Here is a 16,082-nt window from a genome sequence, read left to right on the forward strand (position 1 = left end):
TGTTGGCCGGCGCAGATATAATGGTAAGTACGGCAGGGAATCAAATACGGCCAGAGTGATCTCCTGGACTAGTTTCGATCGCTTGGATGGGTTGGAGAGGAATTTTCCCAGATTTCTTTCCCCCTAAATTGGCCTCGGTTTTTATCTTGTTTTTGCCTCTCCCAGGAGATCACATGGCTCTGGTTGGGGTGGAGTGTAGAATGTTTTAGTGTAAGGGGTGTCACAGTTGTGTTGGGCTGGGTGCTTTTTACCTTTCCGCCATTGTTCATTGGTTTATATGTAACTTTCAGGGCTGCTGACTGAGGGACGCACGGCTCTTTGTCGGCCGGCGCAGACACGATGGGCCGAAATGGGCGCCTCCTGCGCTGTAAATTTCTATGTTTATATGTTTCTAACTACTCTCCTGACTATAACATAATAAAAAATGTGATATCTATTCCCCATTATGTCTGGAGATGTGTATCATATTGCAAGGCTGGCCATGACATACTTGTATATGACATCTATGGAGTGTTAATCTTCGACTTATTGTCAATGACTAGTGGAATAATTCAGCTATTGTATCATGTATGAAAGTGCATCTGGGAGGGCTCTGAGCACCTCGAGTTTCAACGCCGAGATCGTGCAGAAATCAAGCGCAGGCAGCGGAAAGAGAGTGCGGCAAACCAGTCCCACCCACCCCGTCCCTCAACGACTATCTGTCCCACCTGTGACAGAATCTGTGGCTCTCGTATTGGACTGTTCACTCACCAAAGAACACACTTGCGGAGTGGAAGCAAGTTTTCCTCGATTCCGAGGGACTGCCTATGATGATGATGCATTCTAGGAAAGCAATTATTTGCTGTACTTCTGTGCAAACGGTACTTATCCTGTGGGTATTTTTCATTCTTTCCTTTTTTGAGTGATGCTGATACCTCTGTGTTACAGTTAGTTGTATGCTTGTGTTGTGATGAGCTGTGAAGGTGGAATCTGATCAGTGTCTTTGGAACATCTTTTATAACAGGTGAGACTTCCTGTTTTATGTGGGGAGAGAGGTGGTGTCTTGAGATTTCTGTTGGTACCCCTGTAACTGCAGTGAGGAACAGAAGTTGTTTAAATTCCAGAAAACCAAGGATTAATTGATGCATCACATTCGACGCTGACTTTTCACCTCTAGGACTGTAGTTTGAATCCAGTCAGATTGATGATATGGAAGTTTTAAAAAATTCATTCACCTGATGAAGGCCAGCATTTATTGCCCATCCCTAATTTCCCAGGAGAAGTGGTGGTGTGCAGCCTCTTGAACTGCTGCTGTCCATGTGGTGAAGGTATTCCCACAGTGCTGTTGGGGAGGGAGTTCCAGGATTTTAACCCAGCGACGATGGCGGAATGGTGATATATTTTGAAGTCGGGATGGTGTGTGACTTGGGGGGGAACTTAGAGATGGTGATGTTTCTATGCGCTTGCTGTCCTTGTTCTTCTAGGTGGCAGAGGTTGCGGATTTGGGAAGTGCTGTCAAAGAAGTCTTGGCGAGTTGCTGCAGTGCATCTTGTAGATGGTACACACTGCAGCCACGGTACGCCGGTGGTGTAGGGAGTGAATGTTTACTGTGGTGTATGGGGTGCCAATGAAGCGGGCTGCTTTGTCCTGGATGGTGTCAAGCTTCTTGAGTGCTAGAGCTGCATTCATCCAGGGAAGTAGAGAGCATTCCATCACACTCTTGACTTGTGCCTTATGATGGAAATACTTCTGGGGAGTCAAGAGGTGAGTCACTCAGCTCTCGTGTCTCATGTTTTTAGACTGAAGGGGAGATAGATAAGCAGGAGGCCCGAGTTGGAGGATTGAAGGTTGGCTGAGGGAATATTTGGCTGGAGGAGGTTGCAAAGGTAGGTAGCAGTGCAAGGCTGTAGAAGCATTGAAGACTTGGGCCAAGGATTTTAAATGGAGTGCTGGAGAAAAGAGAGCCAACATTGGTCAACAAGGACAGGGTAATGGGTGAGCAAGACTTAGTACAGAACAGGATGTGGGCAGTTGCGTGTTTGGCAAGTTGGTGTTTATGGAAGGTGAACGATGGAAGACCAATATAGAAAACAATATTGAGTTTGGAGATGACAATGTGGATAAAGTTATCACTGGAGTGGGGCAAGGCTTCAGATAGCAGAGATGACCAATATCATGGTCGTGGAAGTAAACAGACTTAGCGACGGAAAGGATGTGGGATATGAAGCTTAGTTCGGGGTCAGTATTCACCTGGAGGAAGTTGTGACTCATTAAGGATTTGATGTTGGGCTGATAGTTCAGTAGTTTGGAAGTGATTATGGGGTCTTAAGAAATGGTAGAAAAGTAGAGGTGGGCATCAGTGGTCATATATATATATATAAAACAGTCAACGCTGTGTCTGTTAATAATGTCACCAAAGGGCAGCATAAGGAAGAGGAGGAGGTAGCGAAGGAAATATTGCTGGAGGACTCCAGGAGTGATTGTGCATGAAAGCGAGGAGAAGCCATTGCTTAACATGTACTGGCATCAACTGGATTGATAAGAGTGTAACCACATATGGGCAAAAGAAATAAAGACTTGCATTTAAACACCTCAAAGTGCTTTCCAGCCAATGAAGTACTTTTGGAATGTAGTCACTGTTGTGATGTAGGATACCCTGAGGTTAATTTGTGTACAAGCAAGCTCCCACAAGCAACAATGACCAGATAATCTGGTTTTTTTTTTAATGTTGATTGAGGGATAAATATTGGCCAGGACACCAAGGATAACTCTTCTGCTGTTCTTCAAAATACTGCTATGGGATCTTTTACGTCCACCTGAGAGGACAGACGGGGCCTCGGTTTAACGTCTCATCTGAAAGGCGGCACCTCCGACGGTGTAGCACTCCTTCAGCACTGCACTGGAGTGTCAGCCTAGATTTATGTGCTCAAGTCCCTGGAGTGGGACTTGAACCCACAACCTTCTGATTCAAAGGCCAGTGTGCTACCCCCACTGAGCCACAGCTGATGAGGATAATCTATGACGAGGGTAATACCATTACAGTAGAGGGGAGACAGTGATGGAGGATGGCATGGTAAACTGTGTCAAATGGTAGAGAGAGATAAAGGAAGGCAAAGAGGGAAGACTCATTACAATCACAGGTTGTCATTTCTACCATCGATTTGGACCATTTTTGGTGCTATGAGATGGGTGGAAACCAGGCGAAGGATTGGAACAGAGAGTTATGGGAAAAAAGGATACACAGCTGAGAAGTGATGATGAGTTTGAATACCTTAGAAAGGGAAGGGAGGAGGATGGATAGGTTGTGCGTGGATCTTGAGAGTCGGGGTCACTTAGTGGTTTTGAAGGGAAAGAAAGAAAGACTTGGATTGAAAAAGCACCTTTCACAACCACAGGATGTCTCAAAGCGCTTTACTGCCAATTAAATACTTTTTGGAGTGTAGTCACTGTTGTGATGTAGGAAACGCTAAGGCCAATTTGTGCACAAGCAAGCTCCCACAAGCAACAATGTGATAATGACCAGATAATTTTTTTTAATGTTGATTGAGGGATAAATATTGGCCAGGACATCGGGGATAATTTCCCTGTTCTTCTTCTAAATAGTGCCACAGGATCTTTTACATCCACTTGAGAGAGTAAACAGGGTCTCGGTTTAATGTCTCATCCGAAAGACGGCACCTCCGACAGTGTACTGGAATGTCAGCCTAGATTTTTTTTGTGCTCAAGTTCCTGGAGTGGGACTGATCCCACAACCTTCTGAATCAGAGGCAAGTGTGCGACCCATTGAGCCACAGCAAGACGAACAATGCCAGAGGGGAGGGAACTGTTGGCAGAATATTTGACAATGGGAGGGCATCACAGTTAAGTCCAAAACTTGACCTCCCCAGACAGACACTTTTTGTTCAAAATTGTTAGATTAGAAATCTTCCCTTACCCACACACAAAACATTCTGTGGCAACATTTTTCTTCGAATAAATTGCTTATTGATATGTTGAAGTTTACTGTTTACAGTAATCTAGCTAGAAACATTTTAAAGTAATTGTTGGGATATTAATTACTGATATATTAAGCATCAATTAGAATATATATATTTAATGGTTCTAAGCATTTAGGAAGAGACACTTCTGTTCCAACAAATTGTGGTTTGCAAAAAAAAACAAGCAGCAAAAGGGATATTTATTGAGAGCCCCAATTTAGTATATTGAATTAAATAGTTGTTTGCCATGGGAACGGAATGCCTTTGAGCTTGGACTATTGCACATCTGCTTACAGTAGAACTTGAACCATTGTCTGTACAATTTTATGCCAGAATTTTAATGAGAGCCATGAGTGCACAGCGTCACCTCATTGCACAACTCACTAGCACTTACCTCCTCCTGCCTGACAATCTTGCAGCCCAAGCAAGATCGAATTCAATAATTTTATTTGCATTGTCTTCATTTTTGTGCCTTGGGTATTATTGTATCTTAGTTTAAGGATGTTTGATTGTCTACCAGTTTCCATTATGGGAGGAGGGTTTCTTCCATTATGGCAAATAATGGTCATTCCATTGTATTTAACTACTCAACCCAGCCTCCGACCAGCAAAAAATCTACGAACTTACAACTTCCTGCCTCGGGATCCACAGAGACTTGCGCTCCTGAGCCTCTACGCGTAGGCTTGCGTAGAGGCCCATGTATCCCAGGGGCGCATACGGTTCGCAAGCGTCCCTGGGATCACATGGATTGGCCCAACCAATCAAAGGGGAATCCCCATGTATGGAAAGCCCATAAGCATGAATGGAGATCATATTAAAAAAAATACATCTGGATATCAAATAAATTTTAAAAATTGCATATTTAAGATTAATTAAAATGGTATTTAATTAAATATTTTAAACATTTATTTTTTGAAAAATAAATATGTTTTAAAGGGGATAAAAATAAACTTGCCTTATTGCACAGGGTTTTTAATGTATAAACATAGAGCATAGACATTTACAGCGCAGAAGGAGGCCATTTCGGCCCATCGTGTCTGCGCCGGCCGACAAAGAGCCACATGGCTCTCGGTCAGCAGCCCTGAAGGTTATGGCAGACAAGTAAAGAGCAATCCGGCCCAACCAGTCCGCCCCACACAACCGCGATACCCCATGTATCGCAACATTTTATACTCCATCCTACCCGGAGCTATGCGATCTCCTGGGAGAGGCAAAAAAAACAGATGAAAAACCCAGGCCAATTGGGGAAAAAAAATCTGGGAAAATTTCTCTCCGACCCATCCAGGTAATCGAAACTAGTCCAGGAGATCACTCTGGCCATATTCGATTCCCTGAAATACTTAGCATCGTGTCTGCGCCAACCAACAAGACGTTATCCAGTCTAATCCCACTTACCAGCTCTAGGTCCATAACCTTGCAGGTTATGGCACTTCAAGTGCCCATCCAAGCACCTTTTAAATGTGGTGAGGGTTTCTGCTTCCTCCACCTTTCCAGGCAGCGAGTTCCAGATCCCCATGACCCTCAGCGTGAAGAAGCTTCCCCTCAAATCCCCTCTAAACCTTCCACCAACCACCCTAAACCCATGCCCCTTGTAATTGACCCCTCCACCAAGGGAAATAGGCCCTTGCTATCCACCTTATCCAGGCCCCTCAAAATTTTATACACCTCAATGAGCTCTCCCCTCAGCCTCCTCTGTTCCAAGGAGAACAAACCCAATCTATCCAATCTGTCTTCATAGCTAAGATTCTCCATTCCAAGCAGCATCCTCGTAAATCTCCTCTGCACCCTCTCCAGTGCAATCACGTCCTTCCTATTCGGCGACCAGAACTGCATGCAGTATTCCAGTTGTGGCTTAACCAGTGTATTATACAATTTAAGCATAACCTCCCAGCTGACCAGCAGATTGATATCCTCCTGAAGACTTTCCTCTTCATTATCAACCACACATCCAATTTTTGTGTCATCTGCAAACGTCTTAATCATACCCCCTATATTCAAATCTAGATTATTGATATATACCACAAAAAGAAAGTGACCCAGCACTGAGCCCTGCGGAATCCCACTGGAAACATCCTTCCAGTCCCGGAAACATCCTTCCAGTCCCAAAAACATCCATCAACCATTATCTCTATCTCTAAACCAATTTTGGATCCAACTTGCCACTTTGCCCTGGATCTCATAGGTTTTTACTTTTGTGACCAGTCTGCCATATGGGACCTTATCGAAAGCTTTGCTAAAATCCATACACACTACATCATAAGCACTGCCCTCATTGACCCTCCTGGTTACCTCCTTGAAAAATTCAATCAAGTTAGTCAGACACGAACTTCCCTTAATAAATCCGTGCTGACTGTCCCTGATTAATCCATGTCTTTCTAAATGTAGATTTATCCTCTTCTTCAGGATTCTTTCCAATAATTTTCCCACCATTGAGGTTAGGCTGACAGGCCTGTCATTACTAGGCCAATCCCTTTCTCCCTTCTTAAACAAGGTTACCACATTAACAGTCCGGCACCATGCCTGAATTCAAAGAAGACTGGAAAGTTATGGTCAAAGCCTCTGCTATCTCCTCTTTTGCTTCGCTCAACAGCCTGGGATGCATTTCATCCGGGCCTGGGGACTTAGCCACTTTCAAAGCTGCTAATCTCCTTAATACCTCCTCTCTCACTCTGTTTATTTCATCCAGAGTTTCACACTCCTCCTTGATAACAGTATCTACATTGCCTCTTTCCTTTGTGAAAACAGATGCAAAGTATTCAATTGGAGCCATACCCACATCTTCTGCCTCCACACACACATTGCCCTCATGGTCTCTAATAGGCCCCACCCTTTCTTTAGTTACCCACTTACTCTTAAGATATTTATAGAACATCTTTGGGTTTTCCTTGATTTTACTTGCCAAGAATTTTTCATGCTCTCTCTTCGCATTCTTAATATCCTTTTTCATTTCACCTCTGAGCTTCCTGTATTCCTCCAGAGATTCTATAGTATTTAGCCGTCGGTACATGACATAAGCTTCCCTTTTTTTCTTTATCCTCCCCTGTCGGTCCCTGGACATCCAGGGGGCTCTAGAATTGTTATTCCCACCCTTTTTCTTTAAGGGCACATGTTTGGCCTGAGCCCTCCGGATCTCCTCCTTGAATGCCTCCCACTGTTCTGATACTGATTTACCTTCAAGTAGTTGTTTCCAGTCCACTGTGGCCAAATCACTTCTCAACTTAGTAAGGTTAACTTTCCCCAATTTGGAACTTTTATTCCTGGTCTATCCTTGTCCTTATCCATAACTCCCTTGAATCTGACTGATTTATGGTCACTGGCACCCAAGTGCTCTCCCACTGATGCCCCTTCCATCTGCCCAGCTTCATTCCCCAAAACGAAATCCAGAACCGCCCCTCCAGTTACATACTGACTAAAAAATGAATGCTTTTGAATGCACTTTAGGAATTCCGCACCCTCTATACCCTTCACACTATATTTGTCCCAATCAATATTAGGATCGCCTACTATTACTGCTCTATAGTTTTTGGACTTCACAGAAATTTGCATACATATTTTCTCTTCTATCTCCCTCCCACTGTTTGGGGGCCTATAATACACTGCTAGCAGTTGATCGCCTCTTTTTTATTTTTCAGTTCGACCCATATGGCCTCATTTGATGATCACTCTAACATATCATCCCTCCTCACAGCTGTAATAGTTCATTAATCAATACCGTGACACCCCCCCCCCCCCCCCCCTCCCTTTTTACTCCTTTCTCTGTCCTGTCTAAAAATCCTGTTACCAAGAATATTTAGCTGCCACTGATTGGGAAAACAAATATTTTCATTTTTTTTAAACTCTTCCGGGCATTCATTGGGCAGAAGTCTCTGCACACGGAGGCCCTTTTCCCGGGGGTGCATTGGATCTGCCAAGAAAATTCTTGACTAATGCAAGTTCCATGTTTCAATGCATGCACAGGCATGCCTAAACCCGGATCTTGCACGGCCCCTACGGGTGCATGCGCACCTCGTACATATCCGTTGGGACTGCAAATGACGGCCTTTTGTGTCCTTTCATTAATATTATATATTTGCTTGCTGTGTATTTAGTACGGACAGCAGTGACCTGGAACAATGTAACATTCAGTTACAATATATGGATCTTGCTTCCTTCATTAAGGATTCATAGAAACATAGAAAATAGGTGTAGGAGTAGGCCATTCGGCCCTTCGAGCCTGCACTGCCATTCAATGAGTCAGATTTTAATGAGCAGATCATCTGAACAAATTAGGACGAGCAAATAGTTAGCATTCTTAGTTGCATTGAATTAATGTTTTGTTCATGATAGTTGCATCTGGTTGATGAGACGCAAATGGAGAGCAGCTGACCTGGACTTTTTTTCAATATTTATATTAGACTATTATTTGTGATTTGTTTTTCCAATATGGAATGTGCTTTTGTTCAATTCCTTTGTGCTTTCTCTTCTAGGTTGTTTGCTCGATACAAGTAATTAGAGACAATTGTTCCATCTGAATATTTTTGTGAATTATTGTGAAACTGAAATCTGGAGAGAGGTAGGTTAATAAAGGAGCTATTAGAGTTTATTTTAGTTTTGTTTGTTGATGCCAAATATGCTGTTGTGTAGGCTGAGTGCAATGTTTGAGCCTTGGGCTCTTAACTAGGAAATTATATGAATTGGAATCTATAGCTGTGTTTAACTGCCCGTTGCTAGTTACAGATTCAGTAATACTTGAGTCTGCTTACTTTTCAACTCAATGGCCAACTGTCAGTCATTGTATTCCACTGATGGTATGTGCTGTATTGGGGAGAGTATTTTTAGTTAGTTCTCGAATGGCCTGCTGATTGGAGCACCTCTGGATCTTTAATATGGAATGTTGGCGTGGAGTGGATAGGCTGCTGAGGCTCACAGTAGTGAAGATCATGATCCCTTACATTTTTGGGGGGTGGGGGGGGTATGGCCCTGTTAAGGGGCTGTGTGGCCCGTTCAAAATACCATGCATGCATGGTTTCTCTTATTTAAAAACCAGTGAGCCGGCTGCGCGGGAATTGCAGAGCGCTGTGCAGCCGCTGCAGCATAAAGGGAACATTTGCTGACAATGCCAATCTAAAGCGAGGACTATTCTCCCATTTGGATAACTTGTGGCAGAAATGAGAAGAGGTCAGGATTGAGAAAATTCTAACTTCTGAACCTCTGTGTAGAAATCCATTAGGAGGAGGATTTGGAAAAATAAATTATGGGCCCAAAAATTACGGTTGGAGGATTCCCGTGGGCGGATGCTTCCGACCACAAAAAAAACCAAAGGATACCTGGTTGCCCCGGAGGAACGTAGATGTCGGGTCCCAGGCCTAGCTGCGCAACCCAGCGCAGAGGCCCATGCATCCCAGCAGCATATGGGATCAGGTGGACCTGGACCACCAATCACAATGCATATATTCCCATTCATAGTAATGGTGAATTCCGTTTGGACAGAGCTCCCATTACTATGAATGGGGATACCCCCAGAAACAAAAAACACAGATATAAATTTTTAAAAACACTTCACTTATTTAAAATTAATAGAAATTGAATGAAATTAAATGTTTTAGAGAAAAAATAATTTTTTTGAAATTTTTAAAACAATGTTTTAATAGTGTTAAAAACAAACTTAACTTCATAGGGCTCAATTTTCCCCAGTATTTGAACTTTTTTTTGGAGCAGGCTGTTTTTTCTGGCCTAACTTAAAAATCCCCAGTTTCCTCAATCAATTTGCACCAGCGTAACTCAGTTACGAATTTTTGAAATCAGTTTTTTTTTCAGCCAAAGGGGATGTAACCAGCCACCTTCGCCATTTAGAGAAGTTTGGCCAGCTGAGAGTTACTCCAGTTCTGATTGGACCAGCGTATGTGAGCTGTCCTGAAAAACCTTCCCGAGAGTTAAGGAAAGCGGCGCAGCAGATACCAGGGCACAATGAAAGAATTGAAAAACGCATAGCAGCAACTTACCTCTAACCCCGCCCGAAGGCTGTCCGGCCTCATTCTCGGTCCCCATACATAGGAAGGCTGTCTGGCTCAGTCCGGGGGAGAGCGAGAGAGATCGCGAGAGCGAGATACCTGGTTCGAGAGAACTGGCGACTGAGAATGTGACCGGACAGACTTCAGGCGGGGTTGGAAGTAAGGCGGTGCTATGTGTTTTTCAATTCTTTTAATGTGCTGGGAGGTGGCTGTATGCTTCACTTTGCAGCCTCAGTCGCATTGTGTCCCTGGTTACCATGACAGCCTGATCTTTTTGGTGCAGATCAAGGCTCCACCCCCCCTCGGGTTAGGCCATGCCAAAATGAAGAGAACCAACGGGGAAACTTGCAACACTTTTTTTAATGTACTTGGGCCACAAAAAATCGTATGTAACTCTTCAATTACGCCAAAAAATGCTTTGGGGAAAATGGAGCCCATAGTATTTGCACTTTTTTTTTGGAGCAGGCTGTTTTTTCTGGCCTAACTTAAAAATCCCCAGTTTCCTCAATATAAAAATAAATAATAACATTTATTTTTTTCAATCTTTTAAAACTCTTACGCTGGTAAAATCAGGCCTTATACCTGCTTTTACCAGGTGTAAGAGTTTTAAAGACATTTGCTGGCAAGAATTGGGTAAATATCCCAACTCTCCGCCCGCGAAGGCCCTTCTCCTGGGGATGCGTGCAATCTGTCATGAAATTTTGACAGATCGCAAGTGCCGGGTTTAAGCGCGTGCGCTTCCCGTGTCTAAACCCGACACTTGTGGTGCCTCTTCGGGCGTGTGCGCACATCGTACACACCCGGAGAAGCCGCAGTTTACGGCCCATGAAGTTTTGTATCTGATTTGGTTAGATTTCTGTGTCAAATTTCTTATTATCTCAACATTTGACTGAATTTACTTTCATTCTGTGTATGTCTAGAATATGGTTATAATTAAGCCCCCAAAAAACAATAAGTAACAGTTGGATGTGGACAAATATGGATGTCACGGTTGGGATTCTGCAGCCTTTTTCTGCAAATAGGACCTAAATGAGCTGCCCCAATATATTTTGGCCAGGATCTTACCTGAAAGAGAGTACTTTCTCCAGACAGCCTCATGCTGGGGTAGCCATCCATAGGCAGATGAGAAGTGACTTAAATGCAGGATGGGCAGTTGTTCTGCACAAATTTCGAACAATATCCCGTTAGTTACAAATGTCTGGTCATTCAGGAGACATCTGTTATCTTGGTGTTGACAATTTTTTTAATCCTTTGAATGGAGGCTTTTAAAGAATTAACACAGGCACCAGAAGTCAATCAAGGCAGCAGAAAGTATATGAAGGAGAGATGGGCTATTGGTACGACAGAGAGTGAATCCATCTTTTGTTGAGTATCCCCCTCAAGTGAGCTGGTGTCTGTGCGTTCTTTTATTTTTTATGTCACAAACAGAAAATGAACTGATTGCACCAAATTAATTTTTACCAGACTCTCTGTTCTCTGTTTTGTCTATTGTAGATAAAATGGCTTATAAGCTGAATCAAATGACGCTCTTATTTGTGATTTGTCTAGTGTTGACTCGGTCTGCTTTCACAGAGATTGAAGTAGAGATTTTGACTGGACCACAAGAGAGATTAATATTTACACACCAGGGTCCCTTGCAAACCATCAGGGTGTATCTGCCGTGGTGTTATAAAAAAACAGGCAAACCAGCCATTTAAATAAGTGATTGACACCACTGAACTCTAATAGCTAGCTGTGGCAGACCTGAATTTGTAAACGGAAAAGTAGATAGTGTAGTATAAATAAGACTGAAATCTTGTGAGAATAAATAAAATACTCTATTTTATACATTGGAAGCCTTCAGAAAACCTTCTGAAAGCCCTTTCACTCATGAAATGAGAAATAGTATCTGCATCATGATTTTAATCCAACTGCAATGACCAGTTTAAATAAATTTATAAGTTTAAGCTATCCATAATCTGTCTGTTTTAGCACATCTTGTTATAAGAAGGATCAATTCCAATACCAGTGTTATATTTAACTGACTGCGCGCAGTTAATGCTTGCATTATAACATTTGATGTTTCGAGTGCAGTGGACTCTCGTTCATCAGTATAGCATAAAAGCACGGATTTTGCTGTAAGCGGCGAAGGAACAGCTTTGTGTACAGCTCTGCCTTGTGTACAGTTGCCCAGAGACTCTTCACTGGCTTGTCAGTGGAGATTTCTAGTAATCGCCATCCTCTAAAAGGGATCTTTGGCATCTGCGAGCAGGAATAGCAGCATGGATGCTCTACAACCAATCAGATTGAAGTATCCCCATTGAAACATGCAGACTGCAAAGCAGGAAGTAAAACATAGGAACTATATTTTGTATTTAAATCATTGTACCAGAAGTGAGATAATGATGGAGACATTCACATGAGATTAAAGGAGATACATAAAAGAGAAAAACAATATATATAAAAAAGTTTTCAATTAAAAATCTGAAATATAAAATTTCTTCTGAGGAATTGAGACTCCACCCGTGAAAAATTGTTTTTTTTCAGGGCCACAAGGTTGTTCAACAGTAATTATCACTTATTACGCTGTTAAAAATTCAGTTACACCTGATTGTACAAGCCCTAAATGATTTCTGTGCAGATTTCATCGGCGAAGGCTGCGCTGTTGCAATCTATGAAGTATCACTGATAGTAACTTCTGGATTTCCACGTTTAACTGCACATGTTCAGATGCTGTTGCTGTTAGTTTTACTTTGTAATAACAGCAACACTGACAACCTCGCCGTTATTAGTACAGCAAAATCCAGGCAATCTCCATGATTTTTGTCAGTGATATCATTGCAAAGATGGCTATTTGAATTGCCTTCTGTAACATTCATATTTTTTATGTGGTGCTATTAATCATCTGTACTAGGTTGTTGAGACAGTAACAGAAGTTTTATTTTTGCTCAATTTCCAGGGTTAACTTTTGTCACTATATATGTTGAAAGTGCTTTTTATTTTCTTGCCAGGTTCTCTATGGATGTCAATAGTGCTAGCACTGTTGTCTTGCAGACTTTGACCCAGGCTACTAGTCAAGACACGGCTGTATTAAAGCCAGCTGAGGAGCGGTTAAAACAATGGGAGACGCAACCTGGTTTCTACTCAGCCTTGTTGGTGGGTTGTACTTTCACAGCTATTAAATGACTCGCGTTACACTTCCAATTATAGTTCATAGTATGATCAGATGCAATGGCTTGCTATACAACCGGTAATTAAACAAGCAATTAGTCTAATTTGTAATCATATTTGGTGAACGGACAAACCTTTCTTAAATTCACAATACATATATATAAAATTTAGTATTTTGAAACTTCCTTGATATGTGCACATTTAGAGAACATCAATTTAAGTCAATGGTAATTTTACTTTTTTTTTTAAAAACAAGCAAATATTTAGGTTACTGTTCTGAGATTGCCTAATCTCTGAATTAAATTGCAGTGTAAATGCTTATGCATTATCAGATTTCATGAGCATCTATTACATCCAGAAGATGATTTTATCTATACCATATTTTTCAGAAAATTCACACAAATACATATTTCATCTCTGTCTTGCAACTCTCGAGCATGGCTGAGAGATTTCCTACAAATATTTGCCAATTCCATTCTTGTCCTGCCTTCTCAGAAACGCCTCATAGTTACTAAGGTAGCTTGACTTTATTGCCAAGATAAATTGGAAAAACAATTGGCAAGTGAGACGGTGAACAAACTATGGGAAATGTTCAAATGGGGATGTTTAGGGTACACACTTAACATGTTCCCATGAGGATAGATGCTGAGAGGTTGTTTCCCATGACTGGAGAGCCTAGAACTAGGGGCCATAGTCTCAGGATAGTGGGTGGGCCATTTAGGACTGAGATGAGGAAAATTTCTTCACTGAGAGTTGTGAATCTTCGGAATTTCCTAAACCAGAGGGCTTTGGATACTCTGTCGTTGAGTATATTCAAGACTGAGATCGCTAGATTTTGGGACACTAAGGGAATCAAGGAATTTGGGGATAAGGCCGGAAATTGGAGTTGATGTAGAAAATCAGCCATGATATTGAATGGCGGAGCAGGCTTGAGGGGCCATATGGCCAACTGCTCCTTCAGGAGGGCAGTTTGAATCAAACACGTTGGTGTGGGGCTGCATAGAAAAAAGAATGGTCATGAAGGTTTACCAACTGCATTCGTGGACTGTATTAAGGATGTGACATGACAGCCATGAGTGACAACATTTAGTGTTCTCCACAACCTGTTTTGAAGCAGATTTTTTTTTTTGCCCCTGTTAAATGTTGAAAATAGTTATCTTCCATATAAATTAACAAATGGTAGACTCTTGTTTATGACATACATCTTGGGGCCAGAAAAGTACTGGAGTGCTCGATGGAGAGCTGAAGAAAGAATTCTTTTAATATTATGTACAATGTAAATTGTTGGCTAGATCGCTGGTAGGAAAAGCTCAGTAAACAAAAAAAGGTTTATAATCTTGCATTTTAATTTCTGTAACATTCGTGTAGGGCTTTGGATAGTATTAAGTGTAGTTCTCTAATAATTTTAAAATATATATTTTTAAATCCTTAAAAGTAGGTATTTGATTTTGGAAATGTTGGTGAAATGACTTCAAACAGTTCCTTGTATGCCAGTGGCATATGCATTTTATTTTGAGAGATACTTGGTAGAACTGTGTGTTTATCTCCTCGCTTTCTTTGAGGATGTAACGAGCAGGGTGGATAAGGCAGAACCAGTGGATGTGGTATATTTGGATTTCCAGAAGGCATTCGATAAACTGCCACAAGAGATTACTGCATAAGATAAAAGCTCACATAGAACATATGAAATAGGAGCAGGAGTAGGCCATACGGCCCCGGCTCTGCCATTTAATACGGTTATGGCTGATCCAATCATGGATTCAGGTCCACTTCCCTGCCCGCTCCCCATAACCCCTTAATCCCTTATCAATTAAGAAACTGTCTATCTCTGGCTTAAATTTATTCAATGTCCCGGCTTCCACATTGTGGCAGCGAATTCCACAGATTTACAACCCCCTGAGAGAAGAAATTCCTTCTCTTCTCAGTTTTAAATGGGTGGTCCCTTATTCTAAGATTATGCCTCTAGTTTTAGTCTCCCCCATCAGTGGAAACATCCTCTCTGCATCCACCTTGTCAAGCCCCCTCATAATCTTATACGTTTCGATAAGATCACCTCTCATTCTTCTGAATTCCAATGAGTAGAGGCCTAACCTCCTCAACCTTGCTTCGTAAGTCAACCTCCTCATCTCCGGAATCAACCTAGTGAACCATCTCTGAACTGCCTCCAAAGCAAGTATATCCTTTCTTAAATATGGAAACCAAAACTGTACGCAGTATTCCAGGTGTGGCCTCACCAATACCCTGTATAACTAGCAAGACTTCCCTACTTTTATACTCCATCCCCTTTGCAATAAAGGCCAAGATTCCATTGGCCTTCCTGATCACGTGCTGTACCTGCATACTAACCTTTTGTGTTTCATGTACAAGTACCCCCAGGTTCCCGCTGTACTGCAGCACTGTGCAATTTTTCTCCATTTAAATAGTAACTTGCTCTTTGATTTTTTTCTGCCAAAGTGCATGACCTCCTCTTTCCAACATTATATTCCATCTGCCAAATTTTTGCCCACCCACTTAGCCTGTCTGTGTCCTTTTGCAGATTTTGTGTGTCCTCCTCACACATTGCTTTCCTCCCACCTTTGTATCGTTAGCAAACTTAGCTACATTATACTCGGTCCCTTCTTCCAAGTCGTTAACATAGTTGTAAATAGTTGGGGTCCCAGCACTGATCCCTGCGGCACCCCACTAGTTACTGATTGCCAACCTGAGAATGAACCATTTATTCCGACTCTGTTTTCTGTTAGTTAGCCAATCCTCTATCCATGCTAATATATTACCCCCAATCCCGTGAACCTTTATCTTGTGCGGTAACCTTTTATGTGGCACCTTGTCAAATGCCTTCTGGAAGTCCAGATACACCACATCCATTGGTTCCTTTTTATCCATCTTGTTCGTTACATCCTCAAAAAATTCCAGCATATTTGTCAAACATGACTTCCCCTTCGTAAATCCATGCTGCCTCTGCCGGACAGAATTATGCTTTTCCAAG

The 16,082-nt window shown here is 42.1% G+C and overlaps 1 protein-coding gene across 6 annotated transcripts in view; it reads left to right on the top strand.

The window, feature by feature from the left end:
* ipo11 (importin 11) overlaps positions 1-16,082 on the top strand; it is a 928,775-nt gene that overhangs the window by 99,742 nt on the left and 812,951 nt on the right. For 5 of the 6 annotated variants that reach the window (XM_070869309.1, XM_070869300.1, XM_070869323.1 and 2 more), the window contains 2 exons: positions 8,423-8,508; positions 12,937-13,081. In XM_070869309.1, the coding sequence (XP_070725410.1) occupies positions 12,944-13,081 (138 nt within the window). In that variant the 5' untranslated portion in view covers positions 8,423-8,508; positions 12,937-12,943. The remainder of the gene's footprint in view (positions 1-8,422; positions 8,509-12,936; positions 13,082-16,082) is intronic. The other variant, XM_070869319.1, reaches the window with a different exon arrangement.

Source organism: Pristiophorus japonicus, chromosome 2 (genome assembly GCF_044704955.1).
Source record: "Pristiophorus japonicus isolate sPriJap1 chromosome 2, sPriJap1.hap1, whole genome shotgun sequence".
NCBI classification, from domain to species: Eukaryota; Metazoa; Chordata; class Chondrichthyes; family Pristiophoridae; genus Pristiophorus; species Pristiophorus japonicus.